At 35.6% G+C, this 20,839-nt stretch overlaps 1 protein-coding gene across 1 annotated transcript; it reads right to left on the bottom strand.

Moving 5' to 3' along the window:
- Window positions 1-1,413: 1,413 nt before the first annotated feature.
- On the bottom strand, window positions 1,414-10,867 carry LOC149241734 (cysteine-rich receptor-like protein kinase 2). The gene is made up of 7 exons (XM_089370644.1): window positions 10,823-10,867; window positions 10,373-10,717; window positions 10,097-10,274; window positions 2,902-3,041; window positions 2,660-2,708; window positions 1,866-1,966; window positions 1,414-1,755 (listed from the first exon to the last, which is right to left on the bottom strand). The coding sequence occupies exons 1-7, from the start codon at window positions 10,865-10,867 to the stop codon at window positions 1,414-1,416; spliced, it is 1,200 nt and encodes a 399-aa protein (XP_089226770.1).
- Between the last annotated feature and the right edge of the window lie 9,972 nt (window positions 10,868-20,839).

The raw sequence follows: 20,839 nt of genomic DNA, 5'->3' as shown, positions 1-20,839 counted from the left end.
ATTTTCATAAATTCGTATAATCCAAATCTCTTGCTTTAAATCGAATCTATTTATCTAATCATAGAATTAAAGCATTCAACTCCATCAATCTCATATGGAGACACCACTTTTAATCTATAAGGTAATTATTAGATTAAATAGTTTGAATATTAGACAATATATTTCCATGTTATATTTAAGATTTTTTAATAGTTTATTTTTAAATTTGTCATCCTAACTCCATATATCTCATATAGAGACACCACTTTTAATTTATAAAGTAATTGTCAGATTAAGTAGTTTGAATATTAGATAATATATTTCCATGTTATATTTAAAATTTTCTAATAGTTTATTTTTAAATTTGTCATCCTTGAAATGTTAGTTTTTAGTATAAAAATGATTTCATGAAACTCCCCAAAAACATAAATAATATGGTGGTTAACCATTCTTATTAAAATCATAGAAATATTGTTGTTAAACTATTTATAATATTCCCATGTATATTATAAAGATCATTATAAATATTATAAAAATATTGTTATTAAATTATTTACAATATTCCCATATATATTATAAAGAATTTATTTAAAATACAATTATATAATATAACACTAATATATAATATATTTTATTTTTTATTTTAACATTGCTAACGAGCCAAAAATCAAATTAATATATAATCCAACAATTTAATTAAAAAAAATAAAATTAAGAGAATAAATTTTAAAATATATATTTATTAAAAATAATTTAAATAATAAAATTATCCTCAGTAAAATCTTAATGTAACTAATATAATCCCCTCAAAATAATTTAATCTTTATTAATTTTACTCAACCCTTTCAATTTTATGTTTCACATGACCATTTAAAAACAAACATAACCAAAAAAGAGAACTTAAAAAAAAATTCATAATTTAGATTTTCCCAAATTTTATATTTGCTTTATAAATAATCTTTAACCTACCGTTTCAATTTAATGTTTCACGTGACAATTAAAAAACGAAATTCATAATTTAGATTTTCCCAAATTTTTGATTTGCTTTTTAATATTGTAGACAACAGCTTGCCATAAGGTATTAAATGCTCGGGTACATGCATGCTCTATAACAAAATAACACACCGCCCTTAGTTTTAATTTATGTAGCTACCGCGCGTTATATTTTGTTATAGAGCATACATGTACCCGGGCATTTAATGCCCTATGGCAGGCTGGTTAGACCTTGCCACACCTTTTGTACGTATCACTACATAATCCCCCGTTTCCCATGATGTGCCAGTAACCGTTTAACTACACTGTTTGACGCGCTTAATTGTGTCACAACTAATGATTTCAATCCTATAATCAACGGATGTAAAGAAATATAATGCCTATAATCAATAGATATAATGCGACGCAACGGAAGTAGTCCCAAGAGGCATGGCCTGATTTTCATCTCGGCTCCAGAATGCCTGAGGAAGGATTAGCAGCTGCAGAATAGACATCGGAAGGTGTCACGGAAGAAGTTGCTACACTGCTCGATGTTCTTTCAGGGTCAGGTGTTCCCACACCATCTAGATCTACGAAAGCAAGGTTTGTTGGTGATGGAAGATTTTCACGCTTGCTTGTCAGCGCCGAAACCACCTGGGTCATTGATGGCCGCAATATTGGAGCTGCTTGGATGCAGAGCAGACCAATTTTAATAACTCTAATCCCTTCGTCGCATGAATAAGTGCCCTCCAATGTGGATTCCATAATTTCTAAAGCTCGTTCTGCTTGATACAGTGTCCATGTCTGGTTGCCCAATACAACAACACAACACAAGACTTTTGTTAGCAAGGCATCGAGATTTTAGAAAATTTTCACTTGAAAGATATGATGAAATCTATATATATGAGGCATACTCTTTCGATGAGAAACTCCGAGTCTTCCACCAAATTCCGACACTTTCGTCCGCTAACAATCTCGAGTAGAAGAACTCCAAAGCTGAATACATCTGCTTTCTCTGTCAGTTTCCCACATAAAGTTGCCCACGTAAAGCATACTCAAGTGCCATGTAGCCTCTGCATAATGTCATTTACAATTAACTTATCTCCTTATCTTATAACGATATAAACCTTTCAGAAGCACATCCTATAATTTATTAAATCAACTGGGGACATCAATAGGTTGAACTCAAGAGATAATTCTTACAAAGTTCCCGCAACTCTAGTGCTAACGTGGCTCTGATCTTCTGAAAATAATTTGGCTAACCCAAAGTCTATTATTTTGGGTCTTTGTTTATTATCCAATAAAATATTGCTGGCTTTAATATCTCTATGGATTATCCGAATTTCATATTACTCATGAAGATAGGCCAGCCCACGTGCAGTTCCAACTATGATTTCATATCGCTCTCTCCATTTAAGTAAATGACTTTTTTCTATATTTGTAATCAATGCATATCGGGAAGTAAGAACATGAAGAAGCTACATACACAAACTGGAACAAATCCAAGATCCATGCAGCCATTAAGCAGATAGAGAGCTAGAAGCAACCGAATATAATTCTGTCGAGACTACTGTTCTGCAGGTATTCGTAAACCAGTAGCCTTTCTGAGCTTTCAACGCAGCAACCAAGCAATTTCACTAGATTTCTGTGTTGAAAGCGACTGATGACATTCGCTTCATTAAAAAATTCGGCGTCTCCTTGCCTTAACCTATTTTCAGCCGTTTAACTGCAATCTCTTTGCCATCGGGTAGAACACCCTGTACATCAATCAGATTTAAGTTCTTTATATTCTACATTATGACGTGGAGTTATTGCTGGCTCTATTTCAATTGAGAGCAATTATTTAACGCTTACTTTAAATCGGCTTTTAATTATTTATATTCTCCATTACACCTTGAGCAGTTGTAAATAAATCCCTAATTCAATTGAAAGCAATTATTTAACACTCACTTTAAAGACAGACCCAAAACCTCCTTCTTCAAGTTTGTTCTCTGCGCTAAAATTGGAAGTAGCCTCTCTCAAAATATGGTACTTAAAATTGAGTTCCGGGTTCACTTCTGGAAGCACTAAGCTAATTTCTCTTTGCTCACCTGCAAAAAGAATTACATGGCATCTAGTAAATCAATAGGTAAGCAGTTCATAAGATACCTGCTAATATGCCACACACTGAATGACTTAGCAATTTCGAGACCTCTAGTTAAGGGAATCCGTTTCCGACCTTTCCGTCGAATCCACATGAAAAGGCCTATGGATGAAATTAATCCGACCGTAGCGCCTACTACGCCTAGAGCTATTGGAAGCACCTTAGATCTTTTCCCTCCTACAAATTTGCACATAAAGCCTTCTTAAATTAGTTGTGTTTATTCCACTGAATGAATTAATCTCTATAAAACCAGTATGTCCCTAACAGTTGTAAGCTATGGTGAAAGAAGTAGTGCACCAAAATGAAATATTTTACTAAATTGGGAAATCGTTTACTTTACGAAATGAACAAAACCACAATCAGCCTTGTTGAAATTATAATTTCAACTGCAGTGAACAGAACAGCAGCAGCTACTTTACGTATTTGTCCTGATCAGGCGCCCCACATTTATTCCCGATCTTTTAAGTCACCGCCATTACCATCTTTTCACTCTTTAATTATTTTTGTGTTTCCAGAAGGAGGAAAGATCAGATCCAGCGCTACACCATTACTTCTCAACAACCATATTAATGAGAAGAATGGCTGAAAGAGAAAAGAACCAGCCTCGAGCCGACGCAGCATTTATCAGCCATAGATTTCATCACCACCGACTCAAGAAATGCAGCAAAAGATCAGATTTTGTTCATTATGAGCAGCAGAGTACAACAGAGACTTCATTAGCAAGTTAAAGCGGTGATGACCCTTTCCCACACTATAAAATGCAGACACAGCAGTGTAGAAAATATAGAAATAGAAATAGAAGTAGAAAACAGAGGAAATAGATTGAGAGTTTTTTTTTGTATTGCACAACAGTGCTGAAATTGTAATTTTCTGAGATAGCTGGTTTGTGGAACTGAAGCGTTCCTGCTGTAATCCCTCTGTCAAGAGGAAGATGCTCTTTAGCATAATCTTTTGTGAAGATCCCTCTATGTGAGGAAGACTTATTTTTATCAGTTAGTTTATCGTTTATAAATAGAAGTTTCTTTTTGCGCGTTGTTGTTACACCGTAAGTCAAAAATAGGCTTGACGTCAAAAATCACCGTTGCTGTTACACCAAAAGTCAAAAATAGTGTTGACTTAAAATCACCATTGTTGTTACACCAAAAGTAGTGTTGACGTCAAATCACCGTTGCTGTTACACCGTAAGTCGAAAAATACTTGACGTCAAAAAAAATTACGTTGCTGCAACACCACGAATAGCAACTGAAAAAAATTGCGCTGCTGCAACACCAGTTACAACAAAGCGATTTTTTTTCTGTTTTCGCTATATTAAAAAAGAGTATTATGTTGATCATTTTTTTTTATCCTGAGGCAAAGTAGAGTATTATTTTATGCTATGTTCTTGTGTTTTTGAATTATCAGAAATCCCGAAAACAGAGTATTACTCTCTGTTGATATGTTTTTTTTGTTGTTTCAGAATTTATCAGAAAATTCCCAATAGTGGAAACAGAGGATTTTTTCCATTGTATTTTGTTTGGAATAACCAGAAATTCCCGACATGGTATCAGAGCTTGTCCAGGCTCTTTGAAGACATCAAAGAAGCTGAAAGAAGATTTCTTGCTGCAGCAAATTATCCAGCAGAGCGAAAACGCTGTCAAGGTATTTTTCAGATTAGTTTTTTGTGTAGCTGTTGAAGACAATTAAGTGATTTTTTTTACACAGTCAAGTATTGAAAGAATGGCCAGCACCAGCGTGGGTATGTTTAATACCCAGCTCCCACAGTTCAATGGGAAAAACTATGACTACTGGGCAATAACCATGAGAGCCCTGTTTGCCTCACAAGATTTATGGGAACTTGTTGAATATGGATTTGAAGAGCCAACAAATGAAGAAGAGTTTATTGGATTAACTCAGGCAGAGAAAGAGTTGTTGAAGAGCAATAAGAAGAAGGACTCAAAAGCCCTTGTATTCTTATATCAAGCAGTGCATGAGAGTGTGTTTCCAAGGATAGCAGCAGCAAATACATCCAGAGAAGCATGGCAAACTCTCAAGACAGCCTATCAAGGTATGGAGAGAGTGAAGACAACAAAACTACAGTTGCTGAGGAAAGATTTTGAGAACCTGCGTATGAAGGAGTCAGACAATATTGACTCATTCTTCACACAAGCAATTGGTTTGGTCACACAGATAAGATCTCATGGAGAAACTCTTGAAGAAAGAAGGATTGTGGAGAAACTATTGAGGTGCTTACCCTCAAAGTTTTATGTGATTGTTACCACCATAGAAGAGACAAAGGATCTTTCAAATTTTTCAGTTGATGAACTTCATGCATCACTGATAACACATGAGCATAGGTTGAATAGAAATGAAAACTCATCTTTAGAGAAAACCTTCAAGACCTAGATGTCATTTGGAAGAGGAAGAGGTCAAGGCAGAGGAAACAAGAGAGGAAGAGGCAGAAGCCAATACAGAGATAGAAGAAACAGTCCAGCAAACATTCAAGGAAGAGGCAGCAATCGAAATCAGAACCAAGGCCATGGCAACAACCAACAAAGTGGACAACATCATGCTCAAGGACAAAGGTATGAAAAATCCAATGTCCAATGTTATTACTGTAAAAAATATGGGCACTATGCAAATGAATGTAGGAAGAAGTAGCATGATATGAGAAATAGATCTAGTGCAAATATCACTAGAGAAAATATCAGTCAACATAATGTTTTGTTAGTTTGTAATATGGCTGAAACAAACAGTGAAGATATATGGTTTCTAGATTCTGGTTGCAGCAACCATATGACAGGAAAGATAGCCCTGTTTTTTGCTTTAGATCAGAGTGTGCAGTCACAAGTCACACTTGGGACTGATAGTAAAATTTTTGTTATGAGAAAATGAGAAGTTAAAATATTTACAAAGAAAGATGAAAAGAAAACCATAGCAGATGTTTATTATGTTCCCGGAATGAAGTGTAACCTCTTGAGTATTGGACAGCTTGTTCAGAAGGGTTACAATGTTTTCTTTGAGAATAATGTATGCACCATCATGGATAGATTACCCAGCAAACGTTGTATTGCTGAAGTGAAGATGAAAAGGAACAAGATGTTCCTTCTCAGAATAAGGGCAGATTTGAAAAATAAATAAGTAATTGCAGCAGTGACATAAGAGGCTCTCCAAAGCGTACCAAAGGATGAAAATTGGTTATGGCATTTGAGATTTGGACATCTCAACTTTGGAGGTCTTAATTTGTTGAGTAGAAAAGGAATGGTAAGAGGATTACCATTGATAGAAAAGCCAGATAGCCTTTGTGAAGGTTGTATATTGGGGAAACAACACAGAGAAAGTTTTCCAACTGGAAAAAGCGTAAGGGCAAAAGCACGCTTAGAAATTATCCACTCATATTTATGTGGACCGATGCAAGCTCCATCACTTGCAGGCAGCCAATATTTTCTAACATTTATTGATGACTTTACCCAAAATACTTGGGTTTATTTTCTGAAGAATAAGAGTGAAGTGTTTGAAAAATTTCAAAATTTCAAAGCACTTGTAGAAAATCAAAGTGGGCTGCGTATCAAGGTTTTGAGAACTGACAGAGGAGGTGAGTATATTTCCAAAGAATTTTTACATTTTTGCAGAGAAAATGGAATTCATAAGCAATTTACAGCAAGGTACACCCCGCAACAAAATGGAGTTGCTGAAAGGAAAAACAGAACAATCATGGATATGGCGAGGAGCATGTTGAAGGCAAAGCATTTGCCAAATGATTGTTGGGCTGAAGCTGTACACTGTGCAGTATATATTTTGAATAGGTGTCCTACAAAAGCAGTAATGAATAAATTGCCAGAAGAAGCATGGAGTGGGAGAAAGCAAGGAGTCACCCACATGAAAGTTTTTGGTTGTGTGGCTTATGCACACATTCCAGATCAGCTACGGAAGAAATTTGACAGCAAAGGGGAGAAATGTATTTTCATTGGATACAGTGAGGAATCCAAAACTTACAGGTTGTATATCCCATCCAACAAGAAGTTTTTTGTGAGCAGAGATATTCAATTTATTGAGGAGGAAGCTTGGGATGGAAGCATAGAGAAAACAATTAATGTTAAAAATTGTTTGTCTCATAATGATGAAGATGAGGAGTTGGCTGAAACACATCCCCAAATAGCAGCATCAACACCAGAACAGCAAGAGACACCCTTGAGGAGAAATGAGAGTGCTTCTCCAAGCACACCACAAGGAGGAAATTCAAGTGCATCTACAAGCACTTGCACACCGAATGAAAGATGTAAGAAATTCAGAAATTTAAGTGATATTTATGATGAAGGTATGAATTCCCTATTTGCCTTGTATTGTCATGTTGATGACCCTGTTCATTTCAAAGAAGCAATTAAAGATAAGAAATGGATAGAAGCTATGGATGAGGAGATGAATGCCATAGAAAGAAATAGGACATGGGATTTAGTTGAGCTACCAAAAGGTAAAGAAGTCATTGGAGTTAAATGGGTCTACAAAACCAAGAGTAATGCTGAAGGCAAGATAGAAAGGCACAAAGCAAGACTTGTTGTCAAGGGATACAAGCAGCAGTATGGAAGAGATTATGAGGAGACTTTCGCTCCGGTTGCAAGAATAGAAATCGTGAGAGCAGTGCTATCCATAGCAGCACAAAACAAATGGAAAGTTTACCAAATGGACGTGAAGTCAGCATTATTGAATCGAGTATTAATGGAAGAGGTTCACATTGAGCAACCTCTAGGCTATGAGAAGAAAGGCCAAGAGCATAAAGTTTGCAGATTCAAGAAAGCTCTTTATGGGCTGAAGCAAGCACCAAGAGCGTGGTACAGTAGGATAGATTCCTATCTACTGGAGAACGGATTTGAGAAGTGTGAGGGAGAACCCACTGTTTACATCAAAGAAAAGGAAGGTAAAATTTTAATTGTTGTGTTATATGTTGATGATGTGATTTTTACAGGTAATGATGACTACCTCATTGAAAATTTCAAATCAGTCATGAAAGAAGAATTTGAGATGACTGACATGGGCTTGCTGAGATAATTCTTAGGAATAGAAGTAGATCAAAATAAACATGGAATTTTTATTTCACAGGCAAAATATGTAAATGAAGTGTTGAGCAGATTTAACATGCAGGACAGCAAGGCAACAAACACTCCCACAGTGATGGAATTAAAACTCAGCAAAGAAGACAACAGCAAGGATTTTGACCCTAGCGTGTACAAGAGCATAGTTGGCAGCCTTATGTATTTAATTGCAACTAGGCCAGACATAATGTATGCTGTTAGTTTAATTTCCAGATTCATGGAGAAGCCAAAAGAAACGCATTGGCAGGAAGCAAAGAGAATTCTGAGGTATGTTAAAGGTACAAAAAGGTATGGCATATTTTATACTATTTCAAAATGTTTAGATTTAGTTGGATACACAGATAGTGATTGGGCTAGAAGTGTAGATGACCGGAAAAGTACATCTGGTTACGTTTTTCACAAAGGTTCAGGAGCCATTTCATGGACTTCCAAGAAACAACCAATTGTGGCATTGTCTACAGCAGAAGCAGAGTACATGGCAGCCACAGCAGCAGCGTGTCAAGTAGTTTGGATGAGGAAAATGTTGAGAAGTCTATGCCAGGAGCAGGCAACAACAATAGTTATTTTGTGACAATATCTCAGCTATTGCATTATCCAAGAACTCTGTATTCCACAAGAGAACAAAACACATAGACACAAAGTTTCACTACATCAAAGAATTGGTGAACAATGGAGAAATCGTTTTACAACATCGCAGGACTCAGGAACAGGTTGCGGATATTCTGACAAAGCCATTAGACCAGAAAAGTTTTGAGTTTTTAAGGAAACTTCTAGGTATGACTGATAACCCAGCAGTTGAAATTAAAGGGGAGTGTTGAAATTATAGTTTCAACTGCATTGAACAGAACAACAACAACTACTTTACTTATTTTCCTTGATCCGGCGCCCCACATTTATTCCCGATCTTTTAAGTCACTGCAATTACCATCTTTTCACTCTTTAATTATTTTTGTGTTTTCAGAAGGAGGAAAGATCAGATCCAGTGCTACACCATTACTTCTCAACAACCATATTAATGAGCAGAATGGCTGAAAGAGAAAAGAATCAGCCTCGAGCCGACGCAGCATTTGTCAGCCATAGATTTCATCACCATCGACTCAAGAAATGCAGCAAAAGATCAGATTTTGTTCATTATGAGCAACAGAGTACAGCAGAGACTTCATTAGCAAGTTAAAGCGGTGATGACCCTTTCCCACACTATAAAATGCAGACACAGCAGTGTAGAAAATATAGAAATAGAAATAGTAGTAGAAAATAGAGGAAGTAGATTGAGAGTTTTTTTTGTATTGCACAACGGTGCTGAAATTGTAATTTTCTGAGATAGCTGGTTTGTGGAATTGAAGCGTTCATGCTGTAATCCCTCTGTCAAGAGGAAGATGCTCTTTAGCATAATCTTTTGTGAAGATCCCTCTATGTGAGGAAGACTTATTTTTATCAGTTAGTTTATCGTTTATAAATAGAAGTTTCTTTTTGCGCGTTGTTGTTACACCGTAAGTCAAAAATAGGCTTGACGTCAAAAATCACCATTGCTGTTACACCAAAAGTCAAAAATAGTGTTGACTTAAAATCACCGTTGTTGTTACACCAAAAGTAGTGTTGACGTCAAATCACCGTTGTTGTTACACCGTAAGTCGAAAAATACTTGACGTAAAAAAAAATTACATTGCTGCAACACCACGAACAGCAACTGAAAAAAAAATGTGTTGCTGCAGCACCAGTTACAGCAAAGCGATTTTTTTTCTGTTTTCGCTATATTAAAACATAGTATTATTTTGATATTTTTTTTGATCCTGAAGCAAAGTAGAGTATTATTTTATGCTCTGTTCTTGTGTTTTTGAATTATCAGAAATCCCGAAAATAGAGTATTACTCTCTGTTGATATTTTTTTTGTTTGGAATAACCAGAAATTCCTGACAAGCCTTTGATCATAAAATACCGGATCTTGGCGGAGGCGGCAAAATGATGAAAGTATTGAAAAAGTTGTAAATCTCGTAACGCATAGCGCAATGACAACTTCTGTAGCGTGCTCCATTAGCACCAGTTGCGCATGCCGTATGATTGATAAACAGGAGCGGCACTTTGTTACGGACAACTCTCAACAGCACTGGGCTAAGCTGTACATTTCCATTGAATCCCAATGCACTGTGTCAACTTTAATTTTAGTAAAATGTTGAAGACTCTGCACAGCTTTTTCGATGATATTTGAGAGCACTTGCTCGATAATATTTCCAAACTGCGCTGGAGCATAGCTTTTCTCGAGGTTGTAAACAACATCCGTAGCCTCGCTCTTATTATAATCATTGTAAAAGCTATGATTGTCGTAACGTAAGAAGCAGTCGTTTAGCCAAACGAATCCAGAGGTGTTGCTTGGACATATCTCAACAACCAATGCTGCCGCCTCCGTTTCGCACTGTTTGCAGTCCGAGGCATTTATATTCCCGCTGCATTGGGCAAGCCCATAAACAACATTATTGTTGTTTTTCCCCTCAACACTAGTGTTGAATCCGCTCGTTGAAACCTTCTCCACCAATGATTTAAAAACCTGGTTTAGATTATGCTGGAAATCGCTACCGTAACTCTATTCGTTAGGTGAGCAATCACCCCAACTGGAATAATTAAAATCCTCAGCTGCTAAGAGCTGCAGAGGCGTCTACACACTGACCATAAGCAACACACAGTTGATCAATGTTTTCGCCTTCATCGCCATTGCAGAGCAGGGCAAGAGCTACACGCCCTTCTCGTTCCCCTGTTCTTTTTTTTGGTAGATTTGATGACGGAAGGTGATCCTCTAATCTGAAGGTATTGTAAAGTGAGGGCAAACTCATAGGGTTATGGATGTCAGATGGTAATGTTTGAGGTTCCAATTCTTATATTATTATGGACGCCGTGTCAAATAAGTTGTTTCATAAATAAATTATTATGGAGGCCTTGTGAAGCAAGTTCTTTTGTCATTTACGGGTCAAAAAATAATAATATTGAATGTTGACACCATTCGACTTTAACATCAATTTAATCATTTTCATATACTATATATTCCTTAATCCCGTTCACCTGACGAGGCCGTCCCTATTGGCTTTAAGAGATTGGTTGGAAGACGCTTATTATGAACGCGGTGAGGGTCGTTGCTATTAGTTTTGCAAGGCAAGGCGTGGAGGAGGGGGGAAAAGATTTTAATTACAATAGTATATTGTTTTTCGGAGTCCTCTAACTTTTAGCAGATGAATTGCTTGGACCGCTAAGAGTTGTTGGAATCTGGGTAAAAATTTTCAAAAATCTTGTAGAGGCAGTTTTTAATCGTGTTTTTGATGTTGAAAATGGATTCAGCACCATCGAAAACGTCTAGGACACCTAAAATTTTGAAATTTAACAACTATAATTTGGATTTCCAAAAATCCTTGTCTCATTTTCTCCAAATATGACGGGAATTTACATAACTTTAACTTTCTGGGCAACTCCTCGGCCTAGTTAAACTAGGCATTGACTTTTTGCAAAGCGTGGCCGATGCCTGAGCTTAAATCAATTGCTGATTCCCCAAATATTCAGATATGAGACAAAGATGAAATTAGTCAAAAAATTGACCACTCCCATGTCCGTCCAATTCCCACTCCCATGTCCGTCCAATTCCCATTCCCGAATATTTGGGGAATCAGCAACGTGGACGACGGGAATGCAATTTTAGTTACTGCAGGAGTCGTTTCTGTTGGCTTTCCAAGGCGTGCACGACGGGAAAGACAGTGGAATTACGACAGGGGTCGTTTCTATTGGATTTCCATAATCTGTCAGGAATACGAATTTAATTACCACCCGGTTTGTACAAGGTTTTCATGGTCCAGAAAATAAGTAGCACTCCTTTGATTTCTAAATGGAAAAAAGTAAAATGTATTGTTTATTTGGCACTTTAAATTCTATGACCTCAGACGTTATAGTAAAATTATTATTCTGTATACTTCTTATGTCCTGTATTTTATCTGGAAAAGGAGTCATTTTCTCTGGCAAACAAGAGAATTTCAACAAGTTTTAAGAGCGTACACCCATGATTTAACTTGTAACCTCACAATTAATAATGCAGTATGTTGTATCGGATCCAATTAAACATTTGTATACAGCTAAACTAACTAAAGTATTCACAAATTGCATAGTAAGGAATCTCATGAAATCATTTTTCCGATTTCTAGAATATAGAGAAAAGTTTAGATCTTAATAAACTATTAAGATATTATAACATTTATTTTATATATAGTTTAGAGCAAAGTCCTCTTTCAGTATTTGAAAAAGGATTTTGAGATATCACATTTTTCTAGATCTGTGAAATCCATCCTCTCATCCTTTCATGTAGATTTCAATCATAGTTCATCCCATCAATGTTTTTAATAGACTGGTGTAATATAGATTGTAGCTATAGTCCATCCATCCATGTTCTTAATCAACTTGTGGAATATAGATTGTTACCATAGTTCGTCCTATCGAATATAGATTATTTCCCTAGTTCATCCCATCCATGTTCGTAATAGACTGGTGGACTGATCACCTCTCATTAAGTCCTTGATTGCAATTGTGCTAACTTCACAGACTTAAACGACAACTGTAAATAATTACATGCATCAACAAATCTTGTTAATTTTATTGAATTATTCTAAATTCTATGGTGTTGTTTTACAAGTGAATATTATTCGTATTACAGTTACCTGCAAAATTTTCCTCTCAGTTATCATAACTATTGCCCTTAATCATTTTTAGAAGAATCAAAGGTTCAAATGGCTTGTTTATGGAAATAATTGAAACCGCTAACTAATAATATTAGTGGCCTATTGCCCTTGAATCATTTTTAGAAGAATCAAAGGTTGAAATGGCTTGTTTATGCATATAATTGAAACCGCTGACCTATAATATTGTTGCGATATCGGGAGAAGCATTCAGAAAGAAAAAATAATAATACAAGAATTAGCCTTATGTAGAAATCAAAATTAGATTTGGTAATGATAAATACAGTATGAAAACCTACACTCGCTAGCATGGTTTTCGAAATCTTTGGTTGTTGAGCGTTGCGCAGATTCCGAAGAAGGTCGTCGTTTGTTTTGGTTTGCTAATGAAAGTCATGAATAGCCCTTACAACAAATAGTTTATTAGTTAGAGAATGTTAGCTATGATACCATAAGTTGGCATGAATACCGCTAACCACTCAAAATTATGGTAGATTTTATTGGTGACACGGGTATAGATGGGTTTATTGTAAACTCTTAATTTAAAATTAGTTTTTTTGAATTGTAATAAAAAATATTATTTTATTTCTAAAGTTTAATATTAGGATTTTTAAATTGTAATAAAAAATATTATTTTGTTTCTAAAGTTTAATATTAGGTTATGCATAATTCAAAATTAAATTAATAGAATTCAAATTGCAATCGATTGTTAGAGTGCTTCTGGCTTGGTAAGGACTAATGCATCTATATAAATTAGATGGCTAGTAAACTATGATAAGCATCAATGCATAATAAACATCAAAACACCTACTACACGATACATCTCTCATTTTCATAAAATAAAAGAAAAATATAAACACTCATTAAATTATAATTTTATTTTAAATTATTATTTTTACTAATAGATAATCAAATGAATTAATAAATAAATTAAACATATATACATTTAAAAAAACATGGAACAAGATTCTTAACCATATATATTATTAATTTGTAAATAAGATTTGTTACAATACCAAGGGCTAATATCATGGCTAATTAATACTCCATGCCCAAAAGACCATAAGTCACTTCAGATGAAACTTGTTCATATCACAATTTTTTATAATTAATCAAATTAATTAAAATGGAATAAAGAACATAACTACTTTAGAGATAAAAAAAGAAAAAAAAAAACCTTTGATTTGTGTATACTATTATGAATATTATAAAATATTATGTGGAGGTTAAATCTCCACTATCCACTTAATAATTACTGATAATAAAATTGAAATGATTAAATCTCTTTTCAAAAATAAACATGCCTATCCACTTAATTACTACTCTATCCATGTTATCTAACAACATCCAATGAAGTAATTACGCTCATAGGCGTGTGTATTTTGGAATAGGGTTTCGACAATTTTAATTTAATTATCAATAGTTATTAGGTGGGTGTTAGGAATTTAGCCTCAATGGAATATTTTAAAATATCATAGTAGTATACACAAATTAAATGTTGATAGTAGTTATATCATTTTTTCCCTTTTAATTAAATAGATTAATTAAGAAAAATGTCATATAAACAAGTATTATATGAACTAACTTGATTTTCTATGTAAATAAAATATAAGACTAAGGTCATGGGACACGTATTCCAAGATCAATGTTGGGAAAAACATAATGATATGTTAATTAATGGCTATTGAAATTGGCAAAGACATAGACAAAGGAAAAGAGACATTAATTGGCTTTTATTTATGAAAATAAAGAAAAATAGGAGAAAAGGGAGATGAAGGGTCACAGATTTGCATGAGATGGAAATTAAAGGGAAAATGAAGGAAACTGAAGAAAATAGAGGCATCAATGATAAAAAAAGGATTTTGAGGATTATAAGACTAAGGTCCTGGAACATGTATTGCAAGCTCAATGTTGGGAAAAACATAGTGATATGTATTAGTGGTGATATATTAATGGTTATTGAAATTGACAAAGGCAAAGAGGCATTAATTGGCTTTTAACTATGAAAATAAAAGAAAATAGGAGAAAAGGAAGATGAAGGGTCACATATTTTCATTAGATGGAAATTAAAGGAAAAATGAAGAAAAATAATGAAAATAGAGACATCAATGATAAAAAAAGCTTCTAAATATCAGTTCACAATGTTCTGTCTGTTCAATTTTGGATTTCTCCTTTATTCTCTCATTCTTTCATACTCTTGCACACTCAGAGTATTTTTGGGGCATTCTTGGAGCACTTTGGCACACATGGTATTTGGAGAAAGAAGGCAAAGGAAAGCACAATAACACAAGAGAACAGTTGGATCAACATCTACAACTGGATTTGCTCTCCAGGTAACATGCATGTATGATCTCCTTACTAGTTATCGATGCATAACATATGCATGTGATTTTATCTTTATTTGTTGTCACTGACATGGATATTTGCCTAGATTGACAATGGGTTTAGTCTTGCCTTACCATTTCTTCGATTTCTTTTCCATTTCATAATAATCACAATCATGAATAATAAAATGATGGGTGAGATTAAATTTCACGAATAATAATCGCAAACAATTTTTCATACTAATCACAATCCGAATAATAAATTGAGATTAAATTACAAAATTTTTCATACTAATCACAATCCGAATAATAAATTGAGATTAAATTACAAAATTTTTATTTAATTACACATAAAGGTGAATGTATTAAGTTTAAAACATTGATTAAGCAAAACGTGCAATCAGGCAAGAAACTCAACCTGACAAGCTCTTCCGATATCAACACGTGGCAACAACAAACCCCTATTTATCTCCGTCACATCCAAGGAAACTAAAATCAATTAAAACTCCTCTATCCCAGAGGTTTTCCCGTCTCATTGTAATAACTTTTTTTGGCCATTTACATGCCCTTTTTTCAGTTTAGAATCTAAGGATTTTCTCCAATAATGGTTTCAATCGGGAGAAAAATTATAGGAGTCTCCTCTCTTCTGACTGCAACATTATCACAAACACGATGTTCAATTGTGAAATATTGCAACCATAAGAAATCGGTAGGAGTCCTTACAAAATATTTGTTGGGGATTTTTCTGGTAAAATCTCAAAAACAAATAAAAACTGAACACACAGAGGCAATTCTCTGTTTCCTTCTCTCCTCAGGATCCTTTGCACAGGGAAGCCTTTTAAAAAAATTTCTTGAGAACAAAGTATTACATACCCAGAAAAGAATTTCTATTCATTAAAACAAAATGCCTGATACATATTCATCCTCTTTTACTGAGAGGGATTTACCAAAAATACATTCAACAAAACTCTGTCTCCACCTGAGAATTTACACCGCTGGGAAAAATTTTCATTTTCTTTTACTGCTATAAAACCCTTTTACATTTACTACTATAAAATAAATTTTTACATGTGCAGTAAATCTTACATTACATTCACAAAAAAGATTTTACTCACACAATACAATTTTTATGCTTCCTCCTCGTTTTCTCTATTGGCACTGCTGTGCATTCATATATTTTCTTACCACAGAAAATCAACACATAAAAAAAATTATCTGCTGCTCCCTTGTTCTTTCGCTACAGCAAGCTCACACATTGCACTACTGTGCAAAACCTTTTTTTTTACAGATGTGTGAGTTTCATATTACAAAAAATGGTCAACTACAAATAAAAAAAGACTTCACATTTTCTTTAATGTGTATGCCACACAAACACGTAACATGCACATACCCATACCTCCGACATAAAAAAAAACATTAATACTTCACCTACGCATATGACAATTTATTAAATGCCTTCATATTAAAACTGCAGTCAACCAATCTTTAATTTTACTCCACGCAATGTAATTAATTCGATGCAGGCTCGTATGCAAGTTTCTCTGATGGATGGCGGAGATCATTGAAGACAATCGAATGGCTGGAATGAATATCGGGAGCCCACTTCACGCTGAACTTTAGGCTTCGAAATGTCAGTCCTGCTGACGTATGTAGAGGACCACATGGCTGAGTATAATTGTATCGGAGTCCACTGTACGGAAACAGCCAGATGACCAAAGGTAGTCTGATAGGTTTAAGTGGTTTTGTTTAGGCGGTTTTCAGCATTGTACAAATGAACGGACGTGGTTGAAATTATATTTCAACGCTCCCCTTTAATTTCAACTGCTGGGCATTCAGTCATACCCAGACACTTCCTCAAAAATTCAAAGCTTTTCTGATCCAATGGCTTTGTCAAAATGTCTGCTACCTGTTCTTGAGTCTTGCAATGTTCTAGGACAATTTCTCCATTGCTCACCAATTCTCTGATGTAGTGAAACCTTGTATCAATGTGTTTTGTTCTCTTATGAAACACTGAATTCTTTGACAATGCAATAACTGAGCTATTGTCACAAAAAATCATTGTCGCTTTTGCCTGCTCTTGGCCTAAGCTCCTCAACATTATTCTCATCCAAACTGCTTGACATGTTGCTGCTGTAGCTGCCACATATTCAGCCTCTGCTGTAGACAATGCTACAATGGACTGCTTCTTAGAAGCCCATGAAATGGCTCCTGAACCCATATGAAAGACATAACCGGAAGTGCTTTTCCGATCATCTACACTTCCAGCCCAATCACTATCAGTGTATCCAATTAAATTTGAACATTCTGAAGTAGTATATAAAATTCCAAACCTTTTCGTACTTTTAACATACCTCAAAATTCTTTTTGCTGCCTGCCAATGTGCCTCCTTTGGCCTCTCCATGAATCTGGAAATTAAACTAACAGCAAACATAATGTCAGGCCTAGTTGCTGTTAAATACATAAGGTTGCCAACAATACTCTTGTACAAACTAGGATCAAAATCCTTGCTGCCGTCCTCTCTGCTAAGTTTTAATCCCATTACTGTGGGAGTGATCGCTGCTTTGCATTCTTGCATGTTAAATCTGTCCAACACTTGATTTACATATCTAGCTTGTGAGATAAAAATTCCTTTTTCATTTTGATCTACTTCTATGCCTAAGAAGTATCTCAAGAAACCCATGTCAGTGATTTCAAATTCCTCTTTCATGACTGATTTAAAATTCTCAATGAGCTGATCATCATTACCTGTGAAAATAACATCATCAACATATAAGACAACAATTAAAATTTTACCATCTTTTTTTTTGATGTAGACGGTGGGTTCTCCTTCACACTTGTCAAATTCATTATCCAATAGATAAGAATCTATCCTGCTGTACCATGCTCTTGGTGCTTTCTTCAGCCTATAAAGAGCTTTCTTCAATTTGCACACTTTGTGCTCTTCACATTTCTTCTCATAGCCTAAAGGTTGTTCAATGTAAACCTCTTCCATTAACACTCCATTTAGGAATGCTGACTTCACGTCCATTTGGTAAACTTTCCACTTGTTTTGAGCTGCTATAGACAACATTGCTCTCACGGTTTCCATTCTTGCAACCGGGGCGAAAGTCTCCTCATAATATCTCCCATATTGTTGCTTGTACCCTTTGACAACTAGCTTTGCCTTGTGTCTTTCTATTTTACCTTCAGCATTGCTCTTGGTCTTGTAAACCCATTTCACTCCAATGACTTCTTTGCCTTTTGGTAAATCAACCAAATCCCATGTTTTGTTTCTCTCTATGGCATTCATCTCCTCATCCATAGCTTCTATCCATTTCTTATCTTTAATTTCATCTTCGAAATGAATAGGATCATCAACATGACCATACAAGGCAAATAAGGAATTCATTCCTTCATCATAAATGTCACTTAAATTTCTAAACTTCTTACCTCTTTCATTTGGTGTGCAAGTGCTTGAATATGCACTTGAATTTCCTCCTTGTGGTGTGCTTGGAGAAGCACTTTCATTTATCCTCAATGGTGTCCCTTGTTGTCCTTGTGTTGGCGCTGCTGTTTGGGGATGTATTTCAGCCACCTCCTCATCATCTTCATCATGAGACAAACAGTTTTTAACATTCATTGTTTTCTATATGCTTCCATCCGAAGCTTCCTCCTCAATGAATTGAACATCTCTGCTGACAAAAAACTTCTTGGTAGATGGGATATACAACCTGTAAGCTTTGGATTCCTCACTGTATCCAATGAAGATACATTTCTCCCCTTTGCTGTCCAACTTCCTCCTTAGCTAATCTGGAATGTGTGCATAAGCCACACATCCAAAAACTCTCATGTGGGTGACTCCTTGATTTCCCTCACTCCGTGCTTCTTCCGGCACTTTGTTCAACACTGCTTTTGTAGGACACCTGTTCAAAATATACACTGCACAATTTACAGCTTCAGCGCAATAATCATTTGGCAAATGCTTTTCCTTCAGCATGCTCCTCGCCATATCCATGATGGTCCTATTCTTCCTTTCAGCAACTCCATTTTGCTGTGGGGTGTACCTAGCTGTAAACTGTTTGTGAATTCCATTTTCTCTACAAAATCGTAGGAATTCCTTGGAGATATACTCACCTCCTCTTTCAGTTCTCAAAACTTTTAGATGCAGCCCGCTTTGGTTCTCCACAAGTGCTTTGAAATTTCGGAAATTTTCAAACACTTCACTTTTTCTTTTAAGAAAATATGCCCAAGTTTTTCTTGTAAAGTCATCAATAAATGTTAGGAAATATTGGTTGCCTGCTAATGATGGATTTTGCATTGGTCCACATAAGTCTGAGTGGACAATCTCTAAGGGTGCCTTTGCCCTTATGCTTTTCCCAGATGGAAAACTTTTTCTATGTTGTTTACCCAATATGCAACCTTCACAGAGGCTGTCTGGTTTCTCTATCAATGGTAATCCTCTTACCATTCCTTTTCTGCTTAACAAGTTTAAACCTCCAAAATTGAGATGTCCAAATCTCAAGTGCCACAACCAATTTTCATCCTTTGGCATGCTTTGGAAAGCCTCTTGGGTGACTGCTGCAATTTCTCCTTTGTTTTTCAAATCTGTCCTTATCCTGAGAGGGAACATCCTGTTCCTTGTCATCTTCACTTCAGCAATGCATCGTTTGCTGGGTGCTATATCCATGATGGTGCATACATCATTCTGAAAGAAAACATTGTAACCCTTTTGAACAAGCTGTCCAATACTCAAGAGGTTACATCTCATTCCAGGGACATAGTAGACATCTACTATGGTTTTCTTTTCTCCTTGCTTTGTAAATATTTTTACCTCTCCTTTTCCCATAACAAAAATTTTGCTATCAGTTCCTAGTGTGACTTCTGATTTCATATTTTTATCTAGGGCAGAAAATAGGGCTATGTTTCCTGTCATATGGTTGCTGCTACCTGAGTCTAAAAACCATATGTCCTCACTGTTTGTTTTAGCCATGTTACAAGCTAACAACAAATTATCTTGGCTGATGTTTTCTCTAGTGACATTTGCATTTTGTCTATTACTCATATCGTGTTGCTTCTTCCTACATTCACTGGCATAATGCCCATATTTTTTACAATAATAGCATTGGACATTGGATTTTTCATACCTTTGTCCTTGAGCATGATGTTGTCCTCTTTGTTGGCAGCATGATGTTGTCCTCTTTGTTGGCTGCTGCCTTGGCCTTGGTTCTGATTTGGATTGCTGCCTCTTCCTTGAGCATTTGCTGGAATGTTCCTTCCACCTTTGTTCTGGCTTCTGTCTCTTCCTCTCTTGTTTCCTCTGCCTTGACCTCTTCCTCTTCCAAAAGTCATCTGGGTCTTAAAGGCTTACTCTAGAGATGAGTTTTCATTTCTACTCAACCTCTGCTCATGTGTTATTAGTGATGCATGAAGCTCATCAGCTGAAAAGTTTGAGAGATCTTTTGTCTCTTCTATGGTGGTGACAATCACATCAAACTTTGAGGGTAGGACCCTCAACAGTTTCTCCACAATCCTCCTTTCTTCAAGGATTTCTCCATGAGTCCTTATCTGTGTGACCAGACCAATTACATGTGTGAAAAATTAGTCAATGGTGTCTGACTCCTTCATGCTCAGATTCTCAAAATCTCTCCTCAGCAACTATAGTTTTGCTGTCTTTAC

The sequence above is a fragment of the Pinus tabuliformis genome, chromosome 8 (genome assembly GCF_031772625.1).
Source record: "Pinus tabuliformis cultivar Carrire ecotype Pingquan chromosome 8, CPIR1, whole genome shotgun sequence".
In the NCBI taxonomy this organism is placed as follows: domain Eukaryota; kingdom Viridiplantae; phylum Streptophyta; class Pinopsida; order Pinales; family Pinaceae; genus Pinus; species Pinus tabuliformis.
This window is presented reverse-complemented; position numbering and strand designations above follow the sequence as displayed.